The 24,454-nt window shown below is 40.9% G+C and overlaps 4 protein-coding genes across 10 annotated transcripts; 2 read left to right on the top strand and 2 right to left on the bottom strand.

Annotated features, from left to right (window-relative positions):
* Positions 1-7,878: 7,878 nt before the first annotated feature.
* LOC112197610 lies at positions 7,879-10,766 on the top strand. Of its 3 annotated transcripts, XM_024338349.2 has the most exons (7): positions 7,879-8,032; positions 8,621-8,766; positions 8,855-9,004; positions 9,231-9,353; positions 9,482-9,625; positions 10,013-10,477; positions 10,628-10,766. In XM_024338349.2, exons 2-6 carry the CDS (start codon positions 8,632-8,634, stop codon positions 10,457-10,459), a joined length of 999 nt encoding a protein of 332 aa, XP_024194117.1. In that variant the 5' UTR covers positions 7,879-8,032; positions 8,621-8,631; the 3' UTR covers positions 10,460-10,477; positions 10,628-10,766. The 3 variants fall into 3 exon arrangements, with proteins under 3 accessions (XP_024194117.1, XP_024194118.1, XP_024194116.1); XM_024338350.2 differs by lacking the exon at positions 10,628-10,766 and having other exon boundaries at positions 8,861-9,004; positions 10,013-10,613; XM_024338348.2 differs by lacking the exon at positions 10,628-10,766 and having other exon boundaries at positions 10,013-10,613.
* Positions 10,767-10,851: 85 nt separating this feature from the next.
* LOC112197609 (pantothenate kinase 1) lies at positions 10,852-14,422 on the bottom strand. 2 transcript variants are annotated; one of them, XM_024338346.2, is made up of 10 exons: positions 14,154-14,422; positions 13,893-14,044; positions 13,368-13,414; positions 13,154-13,270; positions 12,713-12,832; positions 12,524-12,618; positions 12,339-12,432; positions 12,037-12,168; positions 11,666-11,778; positions 10,852-11,397 (listed from the first exon to the last, which is right to left on the bottom strand). In XM_024338346.2, exons 1-10 carry the CDS (start codon positions 14,285-14,287, stop codon positions 11,175-11,177), a joined length of 1,227 nt encoding a protein of 408 aa, XP_024194114.1. In that variant the 5' UTR covers positions 14,288-14,422; the 3' UTR covers positions 10,852-11,174. The 2 variants fall into 2 exon arrangements, with proteins under 2 accessions (XP_024194114.1, XP_024194115.1); XM_024338347.2 differs by having other exon boundaries at positions 13,893-14,081; positions 14,194-14,418.
* A 1,570-nt stretch (positions 14,423-15,992) lies between these two features.
* On the top strand, positions 15,993-20,623 carry LOC112197911 (type 2 DNA topoisomerase 6 subunit B-like). 4 transcript variants are annotated; one of them, XM_040518939.1, is made up of 12 exons: positions 15,993-16,123; positions 16,221-16,310; positions 16,410-16,493; positions 16,586-16,612; positions 16,697-16,805; positions 16,889-16,964; positions 17,203-17,223; positions 17,497-17,693; positions 17,819-17,963; positions 18,252-18,445; positions 18,581-18,704; positions 19,645-20,623. In XM_040518939.1, exons 1-12 carry the CDS (start codon positions 16,021-16,023, stop codon positions 19,948-19,950), a joined length of 1,476 nt encoding a protein of 491 aa, XP_040374873.1. In that variant the 5' UTR covers positions 15,993-16,020; the 3' UTR covers positions 19,951-20,623. The 4 variants fall into 4 exon arrangements, with proteins under 4 accessions (XP_040374873.1, XP_024194643.2, XP_040374874.1 ...); XM_024338875.2 differs by having other exon boundaries at positions 18,575-18,704; XM_024338872.2 differs by having other exon boundaries at positions 16,008-16,123; positions 16,221-16,323; positions 18,575-18,704.
* Positions 20,472-22,146, bottom strand: LOC112197910 (galactinol synthase 1). The gene is made up of 4 exons (XM_024338871.2): positions 21,679-22,146; positions 21,273-21,593; positions 21,032-21,166; positions 20,472-20,941 (listed from the first exon to the last, which is right to left on the bottom strand). Exons 1-4 carry the CDS (start codon positions 22,015-22,017, stop codon positions 20,714-20,716), a joined length of 1,023 nt encoding a protein of 340 aa, XP_024194639.1. The 5' UTR covers positions 22,018-22,146; the 3' UTR covers positions 20,472-20,713.
* Positions 22,147-24,454: the final 2,308 nt, after the last annotated feature.

The raw sequence follows: 24,454 nt of genomic DNA, 5'->3' as shown, positions 1-24,454 counted from the left end.
TGGCGTATGCGCTCAAACACTTTCCTGAGATCTGCGAAGTGACCCCCTCGCTTCTGAGACTTGACGACTACGTCATCAATGTATACCTCTAACACCTTTCCCAGCATGTCGTGGAAGATCAGGTTCATGGCTCTTTGATACGTCGCGCCGGCGTTCTTCAGGCCAAAAGGCATGACTACATATTCAAACACTCCCGCGAAGCCAGGGCAGCGGAAAGCAGTCTTGTGTCTGTCTTCTTCAGCGACCGGAATCTGGTGATATCCTGCAGTGCCGTCCATGAAGGATAACAGCTCATGGCCCGCCACCGCGTCCACCAACATATCCGCGACCGGCATGGGGTAAACGTCTTTAGGTGTGGCGAGATTCAAGTCTCTATAATCAACGCAGACTCTTATCTTGCCATTTTTCTTCCGGACAGGCACTATATTAGATAGCCACTGGTTATACTTGGCCACCCGTATGATGCCTGACTTGTGCATTTTCTCTACCTCTTCCTTTACCAAGATCTGGGTCTCGGAGTTCATTCGTCGAGGCTCCTGCTTGACGGGCCTCTTTTCAGCCAGAGTTGGTAATTGATGACAAACCAAGTCTGGTGACAGGCCGGGCATGTCCTCATACTTCTCCGCGAAACAATCCTTGAACTCTAGCAATAATTCGATGAGCCTCTGTTTCTCGTTAGGCTCTAGGTAAGCACTGATGGATACTTCCATAGGCTCGCTTACCGTACCCAGGTTGACCTTCTCTGTAGGGTCTTTAACCTTGGGAGGTGTATCGTCCAGCGCCGCTGGAGCGAGCTGAATGTGGACTTCCTCGTCATCCTCCGGATCAGTAAGTTCTTCATTGACGACCTCTAAGGTCGCAATGCGATCGTAAGCCTCTTTTTCCACCATGTATGATGACAACCGCTCGTGTATCGAGTGGAAGGCTTCCAATCCCTCCTCGGTGAGGTCGTAATCCATTAATCAGTTAACGGTTTGGGCACAGCATGGCCAGGCCGCTCCAAGCCTTCTTTTGCGAGCGTGAGACCCCACTGTGCCAGTTCAGAGGCCGTCACCCCTGTGGGGCGGCCCTTATCGTCGATGCCACTAACCTGCAATGGAGTGATAGGTTCCAAATAGTATCTGGCATCTACATAATTTGCGGAGACCGGAAACGGACGGGGATCGGCTGGGACCACCTCTGCCGTGTCTGTTTCTCTATTCCACATAACCAACTCTTGGTCTAAGGCCTCTAGAGTGCGCTTGGCTTCACCGAAACGGCGCTGTAGCTTCCTCTTTCTGGATGGGCTAATCTCCACTGCCTTCCCCTTTTCCCTGGTGTACCATCTACCTTCTTTGATGGGATTAGCTGCTGCAGGTGGTATATAGGGCTTGGTCAAAACATCTTTGCAGTCACTTCTGACCTTTTCCCGCTCTGGTTCTTTCGCGGTTGCTTTTAGTTTCAGGAATAAATTGGAATCTCTGGGAGGAGGTGGTGTCACTTTCTCCCGCTCCCTCGGGCTGGTAGGCTGATAGTTCCGCGATGGGGAAGTCCACTTGACTGGTGGTAGGGAACCAAAGCGAAATGTCTGCTCAGCTTCCTCATTCGGCGTTTGGATACCACATTCCTCTTTACATCGCGAACAAAGAACCACAGGTGAGGCCTGGGTGGTTGTCGCAATTTTATCCTTAATAGATGCCTCACCTGCGGCGGATTTATAACCCTGTTCGCTTGGGGCCAAATCCAGTGTCGGTTTCCGTTGCTGCTTCCTGCTCCAGTCTATGTTGACCATATTAACCCCAGTATCAGGGAAGGGGTCCACATCCACTAGTGCCGTCGCGGTGACTGGAGCTTCGACCTGCAAGTTACTGTTATTAAGCCATACCTGAATTTGGTCCTTAAGTTTTACGCAGTCCGCAGTGTTGTGGTTCCACAGGTTATGGAACTTGCAGTATTTCTTTCCTTTCAACTGCTCTGGCCGCGGAAACGGCCCAAAATCAGTTTTTACCATCTTCGCAGCAATCATTTCGTCGAGAATCTCGTGCGCTTTGTTGGCATCGTAGGTATATGCCGTGAACTCCGGCTTAGTGAAAGCCATTGACTTGAGCTTAACAGGCTCCTTGGACATCTTCAACTGTTTCAAAGACAAGCTTTTCTTCCCAGTCAGTTCATAGGCAGATATATCATTATCCTCTTCCTCTTCATCGTCCTGGCTCGTCTCTGGCGTACCGCGGTGATAATAAGGGTCGTAAGTGGTCGGCTGGTAGCTCAGGGCCGCTACCGTACGGTGTTTACCGGGCACATACGTTCCTTTAGAAGCGTTCTTCCTTGCATCTGTTTCTCGAAGGAGATGCTCAAAACTGCCTACTTCTGTGATGAGTTCCCCCATCGACTGTATCATGCTGCCATGCTGCTTCTTTCTTTGCCGGGGTTCCAAGCCTTTAACCGCCAACTTGACCAACTCCTTCTCGGGCAGAATGACGTTCAGTTTGGCTTTCTGGATTTGAAAGCGCTGAAGATAAGAGACTGCTGATTCTGCGGGCTGTTGGGCCATCTGAGTAAGAGAGGCCAGATCTACCTCAGGCTCAATATTCCCAAAAGTTGCCCGGAAAAGTAGCTCCATCGCCGGCCAATCCGTTACTGTCCCTGGCCTAAGTTTAGAGAACCATCTGAAGGCAGCGCCGGATAAGGAGGTACCAAAGATCCTGCACTTGAGGACGTCATCGTTCTGATATTGGCCGCATTGCACCCTAAATCTGGCCAGATGAGTGGCCGCATCTTCCGTGTCTTCCCCTGAAAAAGTAGTAAAAATAATGTTCTTATAACCTCGAGGGAAGGGTGCGAGCATGATGTTTGGCGGGAAAGGTCCTTCGTACACTCCATCTGGCTGGGCCCTAGGGTTTGCCATTCTGATCATCTCCTCTACCTCGTCCCGTCTCACGTAATCCGGACCCGGAGGTGGAGGGGGTATCACCAAAGCTCGGTGAGCAGTTTGTTCAGGGGCTACCTGGTTTACTACTGTTGATCCTTCCCCGCCATGTACAGTGCGGGTAGCCGTTTTTGGCGGGAGAGTCATTGCAGGAATAATTTCTTCCTTTGATAGAGCGGTTATCTTGATCGGAGTGCCAGTTTGGTCGAGCGCATAATAGCTTCCTGGACATTCTTGATATGTTATTTCCGCCCCATCACTGTCATACTGGACAAAAGTCGTAGGCTCTGACGCAGCTCCTATACCTTTCGAGGCTTGATGCTTCCTGGCAGCCTGTCCACCTGATGAAGCAACCTTTTCCTTACCGCCAGGAATAACCAAGGCCTGCTCCTTGTTCTTCGATGGAGTAGTAGCAGCCATCGCCGACGAAGAACCGACGTTCTGGTTGGCCTTGTCGCGCTGGTTTGGTGGCACGTACTTGCCTGAACCGGACGACTGGCCAAGAGAGCCAAGGATGGTATTAGGGTCTCCTAAAGCCGTGTGCATCACCTCCTTCGCATGGTTCAATTCAGCTCTTTGCATAGCCACTTCAGTTGCCAAGTTGGCCCCCTCCTTGCGGAGATCAGCAATGTTCGATGTGGTTTGCTTGGAATGATCCGCTATAGCATTCAGAATTGTCTTATGACGCTCATCTTGTGCGGCAGCGATAGTTATAGCTTGCGCTTTCAAGGCGCTCTCTGTCTGTGTGACCTGCTGCCTGGTATTCTCCGCATAAAGAGTCATGCGCTGTTCAAACTCGCGGAGGAGCTTCTCTGATTTCGCGGTTTCTCTGGCTAGATCCGCGTCCATCTTCTTGCGATGGTTATCGACATTGTCCATAAGGATCGCGATAGTCTCATCGACGGTTGCTCCCTCCGGGATAGGCTTCGAAACAAAAGCCTCTTCCGCTTCCACTACAGCGTTGACAGTGGAGGGACTAACAGGCTCGCTAGCCTGATTAGTGTTGACGCTCTGACCTTCAGTTGCGGCCAAGTGATTCTCACCTTGCGAAGTTGACATACTGGATGATTGAGCCTGCAGAGAGAATCGTTGCGTTACTTGTTCCTCAGATAGACCACGACAGTCCGCACGAGAATGCGATCTGTAGCTGGAGGTCTTATGCTTTGGGCAGCTAGCGTAGCCTTTTTGGTAAGGGTTATTGCTAGACTTCCCAATGGTTGCGTTCAGAAAGAAACCCTAGTATGTTAGTCCCACTGGGCGTGCCAAAATGTTTGGCTCCAAAACCAGCTGGTGTGCAAACAGTCTCTTTTGGGCGAGTGGTTGCGCAGGCGTGCCAGCACCGCGGGGTGCAGTCGTTGGGGTAGTCCCGTGACCTGACTTCTTCTTCAAGCGCTGTGGACGAGGAGAGCACCAACCTCGTCACAGGGTTCTTTTCTTGCCTTCCGGAGAAGGACTTCTTGCCTTACGCGGGTAAGGGCTTTGGTTGTGGTCTCTTTGCGTTCACCAAATCGATACTCAACGTTGAGAGGCTGAGCAGAGCAATCACTGGGAAGTTTGAGAGAAGCACGGGTTTGCTAAAGCGTGACTTTAGCTTCGCTGGGTGCGAGGGCGTTACCCTTGCTTCGCTGGAAGTAACAGTGGCGGTTGTGCTCGCAGTCGGCTCCTGGGGAGACTGGGACTGGAAGTACGGTCGCCGGGTTGAACTGGTGAGGCTGACAGTCGGCTCGCGAGGAGACTAGGACTGGCGGGCGGTCACCGGGTTTCAACGAGGTTGAGGGTTTGCTCCGGGGAGGCTTTGTAATCGCTGGGATTGATTGATTTGAGAGAGATCTTTCTGTATTGTCTTTAGCCTCTATATATAGGCTATTGCAGATTCATTGTCCAAATAGGAATGAAATACTACATTTTAGGCCACAGTTATTGGCCTTGAATCAAATCAAAACTCTTAATAGTTTTGATATCTATCGTAAGCGATAATTAATGTTATCCGCCTCTGTCGTCGCTAGAATATAGGCAAAGATTAATTGCCTCTTAGAATCCTAGACGTGATCGCTGGATGCGAGCAGTAGGATACGCACGTATTAATTGCAAATATATCTTCACGCCCTTCTGAGCGCTCAAATCTTCATGCAATTAATGATGATATCTCCTTATGAGACACGGGATAAGCAGCATCACGACCCAAGTCCATGTAATCCCATTTTGGGCCGCAAGTATCGGCTCACTGGCTCAGACCCACTAAAGGATTTCGCCAAACTTACTTTTGGGCTCAAACAATAAGTAATTAAACATGTCTTGAAAAGAAATTAAATGAAAAAAGATTGGTGTTTGATATTTCTAGCGTCTATAGGTTGGTTTATGACTCGTAAACTTCACACCAATAAGATGCTCCAACCCATTAAGCCACCTATCTATGCATAGAGTAGTAGAACACATTAGATCCATTTTACAGAATATGTTCTTTAGTCAAATATTACATGATGTATAGATATTTAAGTGTGTGTGAGAGACGCTATTATTTAGTATTCATACCCGTCAAATAATTTTAAAAATTAGAACTATTATGCATGTATTCTAAAAAAAATAAAAAATTATTATGTATGTTCTTAAATCTTATCGTGTGGTCAAATCAACGTACTAGTGACGAAAATGAAAGTTCATATTAAAAAAATCCTAATGAAACTCAAATCAACGTACAAGTGGTCAAATCCTATTACTCTTAAATTATGAAAATTCATTATAAAAAAAAATTAGATCAAGATTTGGAGGTCCGTCACTTGAAACAGTTTCAAAAAATCATGTTTTACCAATAATTAATAAAGGAAAATCTCAATAAGAAATGAAATCGACAAAGTTTAACATGTTTTGTCATGCGACGAAATGTAACAAATCATTTCATAAATGATATTGTGTGAATCACATACGTGAGACGTTTCATTTTTATAAATGTATATCAACTGATCGAATTTGAGTACCGCTATAGAAAGTGCCAAACTGCCAATAACAGTTTCCAAACACATGCAAGGATTTAACATAAAACTCTATTAATGAACTTGAAGAATAATCGTCATCAAGGGATTGTGAGCACACCTGAAATTGTGGGTAATCTGGAGCACTAAATAAAGTAATGAGCTTCCCTGACTCCACGATGTGATCTATGGTGTACCCTTGATCCATGCCTCCAAGACCTGGCCTCTTTTCACGCGCATCAGGTCCTTCGTGCGATCTGATAATCAACTAATGTTTTAACAATGTAGAATAACCACAATTTTAGTATTGCATCTCTGTTTGATACTTAAGTGAAAGCAACAATAGAGTAAAAAGAAGGGGCTGTGACCACTTACCCAATTTCAACAACAAAATTGCCCACTTACTCCACTAAGAGTTTTTTAACCCCACTTACCCAATTTAATATCTATTGACAATTTTGTCCTGTCAATTCACCTAAAACTCATCGATCTCTGTCTCCTCTCAAACTCTCTCTCCTCCCAGAGTCTCTCTCTCTCTCTCTCTCTCTCTCTGCTTCACGCTCCGGTGAGGTTGGACGGCGCAAGGAGTCATTGCCGAGAGCGACCGTCTGGACGCGTTGGACTTCCACACCTTGACGTGGAGCTTGCCGTCGTCGCCGACCTCGGCGTCGGTTTTGAGGAAGTCGCTGCCGTCAAGGAACATGACGTCGGACTCGACCTTGAAGGAGACGATGGAGGCAACGGTCTCCTGGAACTGCTCCATTATCAACAGCTTGGCTCCGGAGCTCGTCCTTCACCTTCAGCCTCTCTAGAATCTCGAATTGGCGCTTCTCCTCCGGCACCGCCTTTTCGTGCTTGTGTTGCTCAATCTCTTGCCTTAGCTCCGCTTCTCTGGATGACAATCCCTCTGCCGCTCGGTCCAACTCTCCAACTATTGAACTGCCGTCCTCGGCCATCTCCGGCTGCTGTGCCGGGTTCCAGTGAGGTTCTGTGAGCGGAGTCGGAATTTGGTGCTCTGCATATTTGAGTGTGGTGATTGAGTGAACGAGATGATGCCATGTAGTTAGCATGCACGATCCTGCTGTTAATTGTAGTTCTCCAAAATCGAAACCTTGCCGTCTTGGGGCACAGCGACTTTTCACTATTGTCCTTTGACTACTTTCTTTCTTCTTTGTTTCTTGCTAAATGGAAGAGAATATGAAAGTCAATGATCTACTATATGTTCAACAATGTAAGTAATCTGACATTTCAATGTAACTGTGGGGTTTGTTTGATGGTCTACTGGGGGGTAGTAGACACATTATTGGCCCCCAGTAGACTTTGATACGAGGGACATGGATCACTATAGTGTGGTGTTTTGATAAGTTATATGTTGTTTTCTATGTATTAAAGTCAAATTATCTGTGAATCCTACAAAAAGGTGCATTTTTGGTGGTCTATTGGGAGGCAGTAGAAACATTAGACTTTGTATTGGGGGGCAATAATATGATTACTGGGGGGCAGTAATATGATTATAAATTGATCAATTGTTCCTGTAGTGTATTCATTTTGGTTTTGGGAGTTCATACAATTCACTGGACGTCAATAATATGATTTTTGGGAGGCAATAATATGATTACTGGGGGGCAATAATAGCCGGATTCCGGTCACCGGTCGTCGGAATCCGGTCACCGTTCCCCGGAGTCCGGTCACCGGTCGCCGGAATCCGGTCACCGTTCGCCAGAGTCCTGTCACCAGTCGCCGGAGTCTGGTCGCCGGAGACCGCGCCGGCCACTGGTCACCGTAGCACAGCAAGGTGGAAGGTGACTTCTCTCTCTAAGTGAGAAAGAAGGAGAGGGCAAAAAAGTCTCAAAAAAAAAGAAAAAAGAATTAATTGGGTAAAGGGGAAATAATCTCTTAGAGTGTTTTGGGTAAATGGGGTTAAAAAACAGTTGGTGGAGCAAGTGGGCAATTTTTAGCCTAAAATCGGGTAAATGATCATTTTCCCTAAAAAGAAATCATCTCACGTGCCAGTAGTGATGATTGACCTTACATTAATTACACGTGCAACTCTTACTGTGTAGAAATCCAAGAATGGGAAAAACAGCAGATAGTTGGATCAGCTTCATCATTCCAACCGAAGAGGAATGACTGTTCTTCTTGTTAGATTTGCTCTGTAAGTCAAACCCATTCATTTTTTTTATTCCCACCTTAAATATTTAGTACAATTCGGGTTTCATTTACTGGGTTCATTTCAGGAGCTATGGATTTTGCTTTTCCCTTTCTTTCTGCAGATTATATTTGTTTCAGGCTCATGGTTTTTGCTTTTTGGTGTCTCTGAAATTTGAGATGGGTTGTGCTTTTTCTTGATTTTTTGTTTGTTAAAGCTCCTGAGTTTGAAGTATATGTTGATGGGTTATGGTTGTTGCAAATTGTTGGATCAAATTCAGTTCATTAAGAAAGATGTACTAGGTGTCTTCTGGTATAGTGATTGGTTGTAGCTTGAGTACTGAGAATTAAATAAGGTTCAAGAATTGGATGTACTATAAATTAACTAATTTCTATTCTAGTGTTTGTGGAACTCCAGAAGACATATTGCTATAACCAAGTCGATGGTTTTACTTCTCTGATTTAAAAGCATAAGAGAGTCTCATCACTCGCGCAATTCGTGTCCAGTGAAAGTCATAAGACAGCATTGTTTTTACTAATGAAAATGAAATACCAATTGCTGAAATATTGAATAAATACTTATATTTCATTACAGTTGCAGTAGTGATGGGTGAGACAGAGGTGCCCACGACAAGCATAGACATCCGGAAGAACGAGAAAAATGGGCGCCTCAAGGCATTGGATGTAGTGCTCTCTAAAGCTTTTGTCCAGGTTCCTCACAAGCTACAGAATTTTCTTAAGGTCAGTCATTTCACTAGAAGATTGAGTCTTGTGGTTGTTGGTTTGGTTTGATTTAGTTTTAATAACCGCTTCATCGTTCATGTCTCAGTCACAGTTTAGAAGACTACCAAAAGCTGATGGAGTTAAAACAGTGAGCTCTGTCCCTAAAAAGGCTTCATCTTTGGAGGTTGACCTGGAAAAGCAGATGCAAGCATGGAGAGAAAATCCTTCATGGGATGATCAAACACCACATATAAAGGTGAGAAATATACTTCCCTCTATGGACAATAGTTTCCTTTGGTGTGTTCATTAAGCAGTATGTCAAATTTGATCGGTAATAGCTGTTGTTGTCAAGTAGAAAAATATAAAAAAAAGTAATCAAAAAGTTTGAACTATCAGTACATCTGGGAAGGAACATTTCAAGAGTTTATGGCTTCTCTGAGTATGTAGTAACCGTGAGTCACAAAGTAGTTTACTCTCTGCAGGTCAGTGTGCCAAAAGGTTCTCTCTGCAACCTCAGTGTAAACGTCAATGTTGGGTTGCCCCCAGATGCAGTATATAATATTGTAACTGACCCCGACAATAAGAGGGTTTTCAAGAATATTAAGGCAAGTAATACTAGTCTTTTTCTTCACCATGAGTGTTTTTCTTTGTACCTTTTCGCACTCCCCTTCTTGTGATACTAATCCATACAAAACTGTATTTGTCAATTTGACAAGTTAATTATCTGTCTCAGGAGGTGATATCCAGAAGAGTTTTGGTTGACGAAGGTCTTAGGCAGGTTGTTGATCTAGAGCAAGCAGCTATATGGAAATTTCTTTGGTGGTCAGGGACCATTGCAGTTCATGTTTTAGTAGATCAAAACAGAGAAGACCACTCGGTAAGGATTCATTCTTCCCCTTGTTACACTGCAATTCAAGAAAATTCTTAATCGTTGCTTTTTCACTTGCTCCATGTTCTTTTTACACGTGCTCACCATTAGCATCAACATCAGCCTTGAGCCCTTGAGTCTATAACAGAAACAGTATCTCTGAATTGTTGCTAATTGTATTTGAAATTGAAGCAAAGTGAATTTTAGTTTCTGAGTGACATTGTATGAGGTAGAATCAGTAGATATCAGGTTTGTGATGTCAGCACTTCTAATGTTCGGTACTGCTAGTGTGCTTTATTTCTGTGGAGTTGTAGTTAATTGTTTAGAAGCTCTTGACCATATCTGTAATGCCGTAGGAAAAGCTGTTCTCTATGTCTGATAATGTCGATTTGCCAGATGAAGTTCAAGCAAGTCAAAACAGGGTTTATGGAGAGATTTGAAGGCTGCTGGAGAGTGGAGCCTCTTTTTGTTGATGAAAAAACCTGCTTTCCCTATAAACCCACAACATGGGCAGACTATAATTCACACACTGGAGGCAAAGGAAGGATCGGATCAAAGGTGAGCTTGGACCAACTGATCCAACCGTCTATTGTTCCTCCCCCACCCATTTCTTGGTATCTGAGGGGTATCACCGCCAAGACCACAGAGATGTTGATAAATGATCTTCTTGCTGAAGCCGCCAGAATACGGGGAGAATTAAACCCTGAGAAGTCTGATAAAGAGGTTGAAATGTCTGAGGAAGTACTTAATCAAGTTGATAACACCTGTAACATCAAAGAAAGATGGGCTATGCATAGGAGAAATGCAAAGCAATGTCATCGGAGGCTACCGACTGCCAGATGATCTATAAATTGTATTTAGGTATTGATATAGGAGTACTGTCTATATTCTGTATGCACTGGAAATTGATATGTAAAAGTTTCATCAACGTCTGTTGTATCTGTCAATGACTTAACTTCTTGCATGTCATATAGTTTGAACACTAATTGTTGAATCCTTTTTATCTGTCAGGTCAATGCTATATGTTGGATTAAACTCCAAACTTCAAACTCCTTCATCTTCCTTTTACTTGTCTACTACCCCATTCCCCCGAGTCCCTGACCTGTCCATTTTCTTCCACAATGAAAGCCCTAATGAGATTTGATCTGCTACTTGGGAAGTCTTCTTGATTTTCGAAAGAGAATTGCCGCACACAATCAAAGTGGATAGAAGATGCTAAAATAATAAATCTTCAATGACAGTAAGTGATTCACTTTATTTAATTGTGACACAGTTACACAGTTGCTATCTCCAAAATACAGTACAAAATCTAGATTTTCTGGGTTGATGCTGCTCATAGTGCAGAATAATCAGGTGATGTTACATTGTGCAATTATGAGTAATATCTTTCTCCATCTCAGCTATCATCCTTTTTGTCTCGAATACATGTCCTAGTATGTATCAATAGTGTTACATATGCTACGCAAGTATGAAGCCTTTGACGTTCACAGTGCTAACGGGCAACCAAGAATTGCCTCTGAGTATTGTGTTGAGCCTGGAGGAGAAGTCAATGCAAATTCTAAGACAAGTATATACTGCAATTTATGCTTGGGTTGTCATTCAATTCCGAGTCTGCAGGACCATGAGTTTTATCTCCTCCATGGGATGCACTTGGGGATTGTTGCACCAACTGATGGACCATCAAGTTATCAAAGCCATGCTTCTCATAGCTCATGAATGCACCCAATGCTCCAAGAAACCCTTCGTGCCTTAAAAACATTGCTTTGGCTTCACCTTTAGACCTGCAAAGAAGGACCAGAGGAATGACAACCATGAGAAATGATGGATGAGTAAAAATCAAGCCCAACTTCATAATGTTCCTGGCACAGCCCAGAAAGGAACCATTTTTTGTGACATCAGCAAGGGAATTGATCTATGGAGTTCATGCATGGGATCAATTTTATGTTCTGAAGGATTTATACCAAACTAAATACTTCAATTCTGGGGCAGGAAAAAGGAAACAATTTCCAACAGTACCAGAAATGAAAAAAGAAAAAGAAAAAACAGTACCAGAAATGAACAGCAACAGCAATGGTGTCCATGGTGTAAGCATGACCCCGAAGGAAAAATCCCGCAAAAAATATGCGCTTGAGCCCAAACCTTAGTGCATTCAAGTATGAAATCTGGACAAAAGGTGCAAAATGAAAGAATATGAGACAAAAATAGTTATTACAACTTATGGCAAAAGTTATGGCAGAACTAAATAGGCTAGAGATATATGTGCAGCAGGCTAACATGTAGCGTCACCAATCTATGCAGACACGTAAACAAAAATGTTCCACACCCACATGCATTACCAGTTTACCACTCTGATATTATTACATCAATAGTAAAGTAAATATTATTCACTGCCAGCAATACCTTTTATCAACGTGGCTTACCTGTCCAATGTTATTTGAAATCATTCTTAAAAGGGACCGAGAAATATCTTCAGGTTTGTAATCTTCCAGCTCCTTATTATCAGATATTGCCTTGCCAAAGCTAGAAGCAATGGCAGTTGATGAAAGGCCTATCTGGAATCATCAGAAAAATTACACTCAGTTAATAAACACGAGAAGTTAACAAAAACAAGAAGCTTTGCCATATTTTAAGTTTAGGAACCCTCTAAAGTGACATGCAGAAATATCGAAACCAACAAGATTTCATCATCTTGAACCGAAAGGGGGATATCAAGAATATTTACCTTTTTATAGTCTGTGCCACCGTATATGTCCCCAACAAGCATGTCTACCACTCTATTATTTCCCCGATGACTTAACTCCAGCAACTCATCAAAACTGAGACAGATTAACAACGTTGGTGCTCAAGGGAAAAATCATATAATAATGTCTTTGATATCACTATGGAGAAGCAAAAGAAAGTATATACCTCTTGCACTTTGTTAAAAGCCTTCCTAAACCCCAAAAGGTGCCACCACCCACATTGGTTCCACTTACACGCTCAAATTTACCAGGTCCATCTACCTATATATGCAAAATATTTAAGAAAATGAGAAGCCTAGTAAAAGCTAAAGTACATGAAATTCAATAATTCAAGAAACAGATATAATGAGAACACCTTGATCATACTGACACCAGAGCCAATATTAACCAGGAGATAGGGGTATAGATCTTCCTGATCAATCTGCGCAAATTCCTTCTGACCATCCATGTATGTAAATGCTTCGTTGTGAACTGACTACTTAAATAACAATCAGCATGTCAATAATACTTTCAGATAAGATATTCATAGAACAATGAAGATAAAAACAATTTGCCACGAGGTACAAATAGAGATCAGTAATGACATAATGGGAAGGCACAAATGAATGAAGTGCAAGCCATTTTTCATAATCCCAAAGAACCAGAAATATCTGTCCCAAAGAAGTGGAAATTTACATGGTTTCAAGAGAAAGGTGGTGCCCATCCCAAACCACACATCCTATGCAATACATGACAGGACTTAACAAAGGCACCAACTTGTACATACCAATATATGAATGTTGTATTAGGATCCCACCTTAAGCAGAAAATTTGCTCCAGCTACAAGACTGTCCATTTCATCTTCTTTGCCAAGACAAATCCCAAGTTTTTCTTTAAAGAGATCCGCGAACTTGTATGCCCCACCACCTGTGGCCTACGCACCATCATCACTACTTTAATACATTTGCATACTTCAAAAGCGCATGTTGCAAACAATCATAGCATTACATAGCTGAAAGAAAAAAAATTACCTTAATAACGCACTTCTCATTGGCAGAAGCACCATTATGCTGGCAGCCTGAAAATCCTCTAAAACGATAAGCAAATGACCAAAACGACGAGAAGTAATAACTACGATGACAGTGCATCTGAAAGCTTCTTTAGCAGAGAAAAAGTGAGAGACTGAACAAGTAGCAAGTTGGCAAACATATACAGGACATTCCGTTTTCCGGAAGTTGAAATTGTTCAAGACCACAGAAATTTCAAATGGGGTAGTTTCCCCAATCAAAATAAAGGGTTCTTTGGCCAAAGCTTCAATTTTTATTTACAGGGGTATTTCACAAAGAACGCCCATTGATTGATGTTAATCAAATCAGAAAAGCAACAACAAGCTAGTTTCAATCCAATAAACTCATGCAGACAATCAAAGAAGCTAGTTTCAACATCCTCACTTACTTATCATGAACAAACTTAGCAACAATAAACAGTAACTGTTCGAAAAGCTCCAAAGTAGTAGTGACAAACATGGAAAACTGATACATAAATCATGTACATACCAGTAACGCGAAGTTGCTTGGATTGAATGAAGTCTATGCAATCATGTATTTTAGCCGTTTCAAATTTCGCAAAATGGAGCTTCCCTTGAAGAACAGGACCACCTTCATTTCCATTAGAAACTTGTACGCTACTCTTTGAACAACCACCATCACTGTTTTGTGAAAAATAGACCAGCTTAATCAAAGAGCCTGTCAAAACCAAAACAAGGGGGAGCAAGAAAGATCAAACCTTTGACAAGATTTCAGCAAAACAACACAAACCCAAAATGATCAGAAGAGAGATTAAGATCAAGTATATTGCCTCCAATATCCAAAGCAAGATGGGAAATTTGAGCTTGCGATGATTCCTCCATGGGTTCTGATTGTACGTGATTTTCAAGGTTCCCGATTTCCATTTGACCTGGAATCGAATGGTGCAGTTGCTGTGCTTCACCTAACCCATGACTTCTCAATTAGATATATATATATATATATACACATACAAAACGATTATTTGGTTTTTCTGGGTGGCACCTGCTTTCACAAGGTTGCGTTAAAATTTTCAATTAGGGTCGACATGTCTCTGTCGGTTACATTAGAACCTTTTGACTTTCAAAACTCGACGGCTCACTTTGGGTAATGGCAATTCTGTAATCTCAGATTAAAAGGTTTTGCGATACCGCCATTAATCTTGAAATAAGGTGTGAATAAAGAAAAAAAGAAGAAGATGATATTAACTAAAATTTCATGAAAGTATCGAAATATTTACCCTCAACTTTAATGGTATGGTATTCTTCTTTTATCAATGAGAGCCTAACATTTGAAAAATCATGAAAATCTTAGAAATTTAAGACATTTTATGCTCCAAAATGACCTAATCTTATTATGTATCAAGTATTGATTATCATCTTTTACATTAAATTCCCTAGCTATGTGGATAGCTAGGTTTCATACCAACTTAATTATTCCTCTATTAATACTTTCCAGCTATTTGAATAATGGGTTAGCCCTATCCTTCTACATAATCAAATTTATCAGATTAACCATGTGTTTTTGTTTTCTGGTGCTGTGTATATTGATTTTTTTATTTTTGAAAGTTGTAGTACCTATTAAAATATGAACAGAAGAACATGCCAAGTTGCCTGCAGCTGATGAGAGTGAGTCCACAGTGCAGCACTCAATAGAAGACTTTGACAGAATAGAAGCTTGAAATGGAAATGGCATCAACTTTAATCAGTTGACTTCCAATTCCAGAATTGAGTGGTCGTGCAATATTGAGCTTCAGTGACCCTGACTTCCTCTAGTGCTGCAAATAGAGGTGCTAAGCTCAACTAGCCTATGATAGTATCATTTAAACCCCCTTTTCACCCTATTGCCAAAACAAAACAAAAAATTCAATTGTGAAGCTTTCACTACCTGATAGTAGGGCTATTGCATGCAGATGCAGGACTAGCGTACAAGCTATGGCGCCGAAGCTTTGACAATGTTTCAACGTAAAAACGAAAGAAAGAAAGAACGTTTTAGTACCCCGAATAATACATGGACAAACAGACTTTTCGAATATGCATAATTGAACAAACTGTTTTATAAATTTTATTGTTTTTTGACTATGAAGAATCATATATTAGAGAGAGAGAGAATTGTTAGAGATTTCAGTATTTCGTCAATTAGAACACATTCTAAAAATCATGTTTTACCAATGGTGAGATTAAAAAGCATGAAAATTTGAATAGAAATGAGACTTTACATGGTTTAATATGTTAGGAAGTGGTGTGAGACACCCATGAAATGCAATGACATGTCGAAACATGTTAACCTTGGTTACATTATTTTTGTTCTTATTATTCTCATCATGTATCACAAACTCACATGGTGAATTTTGAGTCCAATCAGTTTGAGAAGTGTTTGAAAATCATTACTCAATGGTGAGTAAAGTTTAGTGAGAAAATAATAACGTGCGATCTTGGCCAAAATTGTGTGCTATATGCAGCTACAGTCCACAATTTTAGGTAGAAAATTAGAAATCATGATTTCGTTGAAACCAAAATCATTACTTGACATTGCGGCTGTAGTAAGGGAGTTTCAAATAGATAGCCCAAGTTACTTAGGCCCAAATCTGCATAATCACTGAGGCTCAATTCTCAAACCCATGTATATAAGGCGGGACTTTCATTTCCATTCGCTCCCAAAATCCAAAACCATTTTCAGAGATGAACATTGCTTCCAGTTCCCTTCCAGAGCTGTGTCTACAGGTCACTTTCAATCTCAAGAATTCGTTTCGGTTCAATTCGATCGCCATCTCTATTGAGTTTCGTATCAGTTTTTAACTCTCAATCACAATTTTCGCAGTTAATTTCTTCTGCATTTCAACGATGCCGCGCTTCCGACGACCTCTGCAGACTCTCCGTCGTTCTCCGGCGATCTCCGCCTTCCAATCTCGTTCGAATTTCAGGTTTCTCTTATGCTTCTCTTTTCATTTACTCGAGATTTTCGGTTTTCGAAACGAAACGACGTAGTTTTGGTTTTTTTTTTTGGCAGTTTCGGATACTGGTGTTGGAAGCTGCGTGGAGGAGTTTGAAGCTTTGAAGCTTTGCAGGGAGGCTTTTGGCGGTGAGATTTGGGGTAAGTCGAGTGTGAATTGACCAAAATGTCCTGGTTTGCGGTTGGCTGTTTTCGTACCGATTTTGATTCACATGGAAGGTGTTATGATGCAGATGGATTGCTTTCCGTCACAACCACCGGTGAGTTCTGATTCTAACGCCACAACTGTGGTTTGTTTAAAACGGCGCGTTTCGAGGTTTGTTAAGTGTTGGTGAAAATTGTAGGTTTTGGTGATAATGAGATATATCACTATGAGTTCAATCTAAAAGAGGCTGTGTCTGCCAGAAGGTTGACCAGGCTGCCTTCGAATCCTAAGAATGGGCAGAAATTCAGGTACGAAAATCGGCTCACCACCGTGCTGGTGTTATTTTTTTAAAATGTGGTCTAATTGATTCATGGTTGTTGTTTGTTTCCAGTGGGACTGAAGTATGTCTGTCGATTTTTGAAAGCGTTGATGTTTTGCTAGGAGAGATTAGTCGCTTCTTTCAGAAGGTTTGATGATTCTGCTTCTGAACTTATAAATCGATGTTGTCATATCATAATGATACAATTATCTCAATGAAAATGCTTGATATTGATTGTGTATCTCTAGAAAATTTGTGAGGATCATGATATAACCGGATAAGGCAACATCTTTTTATACTGTTGTTCGCTACCGGGAAACTTATCTGCTATTAACTAGATGCTGACCCTATTTTTTAATTTTTATTTTCCTCTACTGGTTTTGCAGATCCTCATTCTAAAGATCCCTGTAAGTTCTACTTTGAACTTTGATTTTTATTTGTTAAAACAATTACATGTCAAATCGTAGTCTTTCAATTTAACATTGTTCTTAAAGGCCATTAACATTGTTTACATGTCTTGAACGTTTTTCTACTGATCTTTAGGATCTGCTATTTACCAATAGTACATCTTTAATTATATAAAAGAGAGGAGTTAATTGATGCAATGCATGTACAGTAATGTGCTTAACTGCAATGATGAATTCAACAGTAACTAATTGGTCACCTTCTATTGTTCCCAGAATGTTGCAATTCAGCTGGTGGCTGAGCATGGGGATGTTCCTGGATCACGATATGAAAGTGTTTTGCTGGCAAATGAATGGAATCCTTTACCTTTCTCAGCTTCAAATCTTGAACGTTTAAAGTCAGGCCTTGAAGACTATGTTTTTAAGCATGGAAATACATTAGGAAAAAAATGCGAGTCATGCTTCTCAAATTGGTAAGTACACTAAATTCATGCTTCTAAACTGACTGCTGCAGTTGCATAACTGGTTCGAGATTACGTGTCACAGAAATTGAAAGTTCCTTTTGTGTGTCCTAAACCTATTCTTAAACTCTTGTAAGGGAGCATCTCAAGGTTGGGACTGGAGTAGCATGCCACACAGAAAGCCGTAGATATTCTGAATCAGTTACGGAAGCTGTGATTGTAATAAGTGAAATATCAGAGATAGCAAGTACTTGCCTGAGGACATGTGGCGCCAAAACAGAGGTTGTTTGATCACTTAAGTTCTTCTGTTTATCAATTCCTGTACTAAAGCGTTCCTAAAACAGTTCCAGTCAATTATGACTTGTGAGCCTGCAGATGCTTTAAGATTGAGAACAATTAGGGTGCATACCATGTAGCCAACTTTAGAATTATGTGGGTCCATGAATTTTTCAATGAAGTGATTTCTTTTTAGAGAAATTTTCTTGGTGCTTGCAATATTTTTTCGATATATATTTAATTGCAATATTTTTTCGATATATATTTAACTTGGATGAAAATGTTCATTTTCAGGTTTTGTATTTCAAAGATTTCTCACCTTGCCCAATTTCCCAATCATCTGTGAAGGCATTAACAAGCATTGACTGGAAAAGTTATGGATTGACTTTTGGGGGCGTTGTGGAGCAGGGTGGCTATGCATTACTGAAATGGGATAACTTGCCACCATATGTTCAAATTAACATTTCCCTCCACCACTACCATAACCAATATCCAAAATTATGTCGGATGCTTAATTTTCTCAGCATTAGTCAACTTTTCCCTGAAATGCTTTTTGTTATGGTTTGTATGAAAGCTGACATGTTACATGCACATGGCATTCCTTGACATGCTTCCAAGGTTACAACACCATCAGCAAGGCTAAAGATGCAACCTGATCAAAAACTTGTAAAAAAGGCAGTTAAATTTGCATTGAATGATTTGAAGGACAAACATGCTGGAGTTCTTCTAAGTGCCCATGCCCTCAAGGTAATATCTTGCTCTCGCTTGCTGTCAGCTTTGAAGTTTCTAGCATAGTGCTTCTCTAAAGACAAATGCCTGTGCAAAATGTCATTGTAACTTAGTCATGCTGGTAGTTATTTTCCTCTTGGAAATAATTATCATTCTTCAATTACCTTGTTACTGAAATCAACAAATCGTCATACGCGTTTTTGTTCTATAAAAGAATTAGTTTCTGCAGCAAAAGGTCTGCTGAATATTCAATTTCAGAAGGCAAATTATTCATAGCCTTCATCTGATAATTCACGTGCTTGAAATGATGGTTGAATTCCCTAATTATTCTCGTGTTCCTGATATAACTAGTCTGTGTTGGTTGGTTTGTTGCTACCTGTCAAACTCCATAAAGTAGAATGTGTTGTCCAAATTTTAGTCTGAAAGGTACCTGACTTATATGGTTCCCAGTTATTTTAATTAGAGATTCTCTAGTGGCCAGACACATTTCTTGGGAAGACACAATCAACCATATTGCAGCCTATTTGGCTGATAGTTTCAAAGCATGGATGAAGATGATATATATTACCTTTAAGTCATACATTTTGGATTGGTGAAATATTTGATAACCTGTACCTGAAAGATACTGTTTTCCCTCATTTTTAACATTATCTTTTCGAGGGTTAAATAATAAGAGATTTATTATTTTATTTTTTTTTAATTTCCAACAGAAGTTGTCTCACTTATGTTGAGATATCAAACTCCAAGCACTTCTATGAATCCCTGTAGTAAGAGGCTACAGTGAGTAACTTATTAATGTATTTTCATTTTCTTGGTACAGTATCTAGCAATTTGTTTGTAGTGATACACTGATATGACGAATGGTCAAGTTGTTTGATTTTATCATTGGTTGCATTACTTTAGCAACTTTATGTTCAGAATTTAGCATCTGGATTTTATTGATTGCCTTGGTTCTCAGGTTCGTGACTGTGCCCCTGATCTTGCAAAAACAATTTCTAGCCTAATCCTGTGCTCCAACGACTCAAATTTCCGAGAAGAATGCTTTTCTTTTCTCGGTTTACCATGTCAAGGAGTAGGAAGTGAACTTGTTGAAGACTGTATAAAGGAAAAGATCATTTCAGTCATAGACATGAACGACAGAGAACAACCCCAGAGAAGCAAAGAAGTTCCAACTTTTCTTTTTGAAGATGATCACTTCCAGGATTCAGGGTCTCAAGATGAGGAATATGAAGGTGAGGATGCTTTTACCTCTATGGATATATAAACTTGAGCAATCCGCAGAGGGCATGCCGATATGAATTGGTAAATTATAAATACCTTGTTCATATGATTATGTTTTAAATCATTTCTGTCATTGTCATCTTACACATTCAATCATAAATTCATAATCGTTCAGTGCATTGATCGCATGCTCCTGTCACATGACTAATATTCCTTCTGTATTGTCATCTCATCAGTTGAATTGATTTTTTTTTTCCTTCCTCTTTTCTTTCTGCTACTGAGTTGGTGATCTATGGCTGCACTTGCTTTTGAAGTCTCTGTAAGCATTTTGGGCCATTTAGAAGCAAAAATCCAATAGATATGAGTATCTGATGGCCTTGCCACCACGGTCCAGACCATCACAATGTGACACGTGTGTGGATCACAGTTGTTGCCATAAATTTCAGAATGGAACCTTTTCGTCGGCTAGGATGGATTTTGGGTATTCAAAAATTAGATTTGTGCCAAGGAATGGTCAACTGAAGTCTTTCTTCTTAAAACCAGAAAAATCTTGCTAGAAGAAGAAACTATAAAACACGTATATTAAGTGAAGTCTTAATACATATCAAATCCTCCAATACACCAAGGCAAAAGTTATACTTCTTTTGCCAAAGAGGTAATATCATGTATAAATAGGTATGTGGTTTCTGCGTACTCTGAGGACCAAGAAAATAAAGGCCAAGCAACCCAGAAAAGAGTAAAGAAGATGATTAGTACTGATCACACCAACTTTTGAACTATTAGAAGTAATCTTTCAAGATCATATTTCAAGCAGCAGTGGGTGCCGGAATGTAAGTCATGGCAGTCCCATGAGGCATCGAACCCATGATCAACGACTTGGAGAAAGTTTGATCTTCTGCAGCAGCCGGGGGTTGATCAGCTTTGAAATCCAGGGACTCGTCGTTATAAACTTCCCACCATTTTGCTACTAACATCTTGATGTCCTCTCTCTGCATGTTTTCTTCTACGCCGGTGTACCTCCATGGCTTTGATCCCTATGATTAGTCACCCAAATATCGATAATTAGCTTAATTAGTTTTGGAAATTTGAAGTAATGAGTTTGAAGGTAAAACAATGCTACTTACAGCAGCACAGTAGTGGACAACGTTTACTTCATCGAGCTTCACATTCTCTGGGTGGCGCCACAGCATGGCCAGAACTAGGTTGTATGCAAGAGGGATGGGCTTGTAAGTCTTTTGGAAGAACATGTTCAAGAAATCCTGTAAAATTTTGAACACCAGAGAATAATTAATAAGAAATGATGACAGAAAAAAGAAAAAAAGAGCAATCAATTTTCATTACAGAATTACTGAGGAATACACTCACTTGCTCTGCAAAAGGTGTGGGAGGAACAACCAGGAGATTCTCGAGAAGGCTTTCGTAGGTCAAACGATTAGGCTCAAACACAAACATGCCGGCGTTGAAGTACAACGGAGGAGGAGAACCCATCTCGGCCGGCCATGTAACCTTGTCTGGGCACTGCTGGCAATACCCAACTTTGTACTGCGGCGAGTGACTCCATGTATGTTCACAGAAGCAGTCCATCACGGCATAGAAGTATCCATCAGGAGTGTCAAAGAGGTGATCTATGTTGTTGTACACTTGGATGTCCGCATCCAAATATATCATCTTGCTGTACTCCTCAAACTGCATACGTAATACTATTATAACATGTAGTTCGGATTCATAGTTTGATAACATAACATGTCAAATATTTTACGTATATACTTACATTCCAAATCCGGAGCTTGGAGTAGTTGATGACATAATATGCCATAGCAAACTCGACTTGGTTCTTAGGAGGATAAATTGGCACGATCTCACGAACAATACAACCTTGAGACCTCAAAATCTCACGGTGTTCTTCCGGGACGTCAGGCAATATTGCAACCACTAGAGGGTAGGCAGTCTTCACCTTGCGCAAACCCTTAGCCAATCCCACGACTCCTTTGACGTAGTCACCATTACCGGCTAAGAATGTCACATAGGCCCTCTTGGAGTAGCCTGCACTCAACGTCAAGACCTTGCTGGTGGCCGTGAACACATCTACCGGAACTTCAGGTGGAGCCATTGAGTAGATTTGTGTGTGCGCTTAGTGAAAAGATTGATGTAGTGATGAGGAGTGTAGGGAAAGCAAAGATATTAGCTACACTGAGGAAGCCAAACCTTACTAACCTTTGTTCCTGGCTCTGCAGTCGACCAAAGGCTTGATTTAAATAGAACGCAAATGAAGAGAAGATGCATGTGAAATGAAGCCCAAATGAAACTCAAATGCAAATTATACATGGTCCTAACTTTTTTTATTAGTTAATGTTCAAAGGAAAAAAAAAAAAAACCCAAAAAATGAATGAACAGTGTTTGATGTTCAACCCGCCAATCATCTATAGCTAAGCCTTATCATCAAGACTCAAGGGAGGGTTAAAGGTCACGGTCAAAAATTTAGAAAGTGATGCTCCAATAGTATCAGTATATATGATTACTTGCTCTGGGGGGGAATATATGTAATGGGCATCATATCATCAAGTGGAAGAGTCATTTTCCTTTGCTGAAATTAATAGAACTAATATAAATAATACACACACACACATATATATATATATATATATGTGTGGATCCTAGGTTGATATAGAAATGAAAATATGGGGAGATTTAGATATTGATCAGTCAGCACTAGCTAGCTTTATTTGCTTGTAGGCTCAAACTCAATGGCATCCATTAGTTTGAAACATGAGATACAAATCTAGCATACTGTCATTCTCAGGCAAATATAGCTAGCTTAGTGCCTATGAGCTTATATTAATATTCAGTTTTTCAATGTGAAACATTCGAAACACTTGCATCGATCATATCTATATATCAATTATCAAGTACTGGAGTTAAGAGTGAGACTCAAATATATTCAAATAAAGCATCGATCAAATTCTACTTTGATTTGTGTATCGTGACTGAGAAAAGTTTATTCATGTTATACACAAACAGATCTGAAATCCAAAGTGGAATCAGATGTTATATTTATATCTCCAGGAATTGCGCAGAACATATAGTCATGTTGGGCCCAAGTACCAACCCCTTGAAGACAGAGAGAAAGAAAAAGAGAAAAGAAAATGCCTGCAGGATCAACAATCTTGTTCAGAAATATAGAAGCTTCCAGAACAATTCAGCTTGAAGAAGAAGTGAAGAACAATCACGGGACATGTAACACGTTAATTTGCAGAGCTCCAGGGATTGCTCATACTAGGGCATGCAGTTGAGCCCTTAAAGACAGACAGCAAGAATTAAGATGCAGTGCATGCATGTACTCGATCAGGTACTTGGAGCTCAAAATTGAGACGATCATCACTTGGAATCCGATCGATCAATATGAAAAGTTGATCAGTTTGCATCAGAAGTTAATTTCCTTTGATTTTATAGGAATGACATTTCTTTATTTACAAGTAGCCTATGCCCTACTTTGTTAGTTCTAGTGCAAAAGCTTTAAATTGTCTCACCATACTTTGTCGGGTTAGGAATCTTCCACTGCCAACTTTACTATGAGGTAGAGATCCACCACCAAACTTGCTCCTATAACTATAAAAAGAGAAGATTGAGGTTATGCAACCATCAATAATGCGCATCTTAGTCTTAATCACGTTTTTATTAAGAAAATTTCTGGGATTTGCCGCTACTCGCTAGAGTGATATATCACAAAGAAGTATACTTGTATATGAAATTATGAATTACACATGAGGCCAGTAGCTAGGCAGTAGCATACTTGGCTGGTCCTGGCCCTCCTGGGTCAAAACGGCGAGAGCGGTGACGGGCACCATCAAAGATGCCAAGAGGCGCATGTAGGTGGACAAAGATCGTCGACTTTGTATGTATGCTTTGCATGAGAATGACTAGTATAGCAGATGCTCTCCAGGATGCCAAGGCCCATAAGGGCCATAACGCTTTCATTATTGCCTTTGGATTTATTAAGCATCATCACATGCATGGGCAATAAGGTAAAGTCTAGCTAATTAGTCTCAAAATGATCGAGAAAAAAAGGCTGGAAAACTTCAAGACCACATATATGAGTAGGGAGAACTCTTGGGTGAAGCGGGCGGATCATTTTTGGTGGTAGCGTCTGCACGTCTTAGTATGCATGTCACGTTAAACGTTCGACTCACCATCTAAGAATATCGTAACTTCCAATTTTTCACCATACAACAAAATATCATTAGTTTTGAGTGGTGATGACACGACCGACCTCCTTAGTTTCTCTCATCAACAGTGCCTCGATGAAAAGGCGTTCCGTGGACAATGATCAAGCATTCGCCTTCAAATTTTTGGCAGCCTAAAACTAAAACTAAACTACAAAAGAAATGAGAGGATATTAAACCCTAAAATGCATTCATTTGGTGTTACATGCGGATATTTGAGTGGAACTCTGACCTAGTTATAGATCACTAAGAGGACCAAAATGGAAGTTAATAACGATTGAAAGGGCTCCCTCTCAAGGGTCCCAAACCTCGGAGGGACTGGGAACC

Source organism: Rosa chinensis, chromosome 4, assembly GCF_002994745.2.
Source record: "Rosa chinensis cultivar Old Blush chromosome 4, RchiOBHm-V2, whole genome shotgun sequence".
In the NCBI taxonomy this organism is placed as follows: Eukaryota; Viridiplantae; Streptophyta; class Magnoliopsida; order Rosales; family Rosaceae; genus Rosa; species Rosa chinensis.
This window is presented reverse-complemented; position numbering and strand designations above follow the sequence as displayed.

Coding starts and splice junctions, on each gene's coding strand:
- LOC112197610 (XM_024338349.2), top strand. CDS start 8,632: ATGGGTGAGACAGAGGTGCCCACGACAAGCATAGACATCCGGAAGAAC. Junction 9,005..9,230: donor ATCAAACACCACATATAAAG/GTGAGAAATATA, acceptor TACTCTCTGCAG/GTCAGTGTGCCAAAAGGTTC. Junction 9,354..9,481: donor GGGTTTTCAAGAATATTAAG/GCAAGTAATACT, acceptor TATCTGTCTCAG/GAGGTGATATCCAGAAGAGT.
- LOC112197609 (XM_024338346.2), bottom strand. CDS start 14,287: ATGGAAATCGGGAACCTTGAAAATCACGTACAATCAGAACCCATGGAG. Junction 13,415..13,892: donor CAAGCAACTTCGCGTTACTG/GTATGTACATGA, acceptor GAGGATTTTCAG/GCTGCCAGCATAATGGTGCT. Junction 11,398..11,665: donor GCTGTTGCTGTTCATTTCTG/GTACTGTTTTTT, acceptor CCTTCTTTGCAG/GTCTAAAGGTGAAGCCAAAG.
- LOC112197911 (XM_024338875.2), top strand. CDS start 16,021: ATGTATATAAGGCGGGACTTTCATTTCCATTCGCTCCCAAAATCCAAA. Junction 16,806..16,888: donor AAGAATGGGCAGAAATTCAG/GTACGAAAATCG, acceptor GTTTGTTTCCAG/TGGGACTGAAGTATGTCTGT. Junction 18,705..19,644: donor TAAGTGCCCATGCCCTCAAG/GTAATATCTTGC, acceptor CTTGGTTCTCAG/GTTCGTGACTGTGCCCCTGA.
- LOC112197910 (XM_024338871.2), bottom strand. CDS start 22,017: ATGGCTCCACCTGAAGTTCCGGTAGATGTGTTCACGGCCACCAGCAAG. Junction 21,594..21,678: donor CCAAGCTCCGGATTTGGAAT/GTAAGTATATAC, acceptor TTACGTATGCAG/TTTGAGGAGTACAGCAAGAT. Junction 20,942..21,031: donor TTGTCCACTACTGTGCTGCT/GTAAGTAGCATT, acceptor GACTAATCATAG/GGATCAAAGCCATGGAGGTA.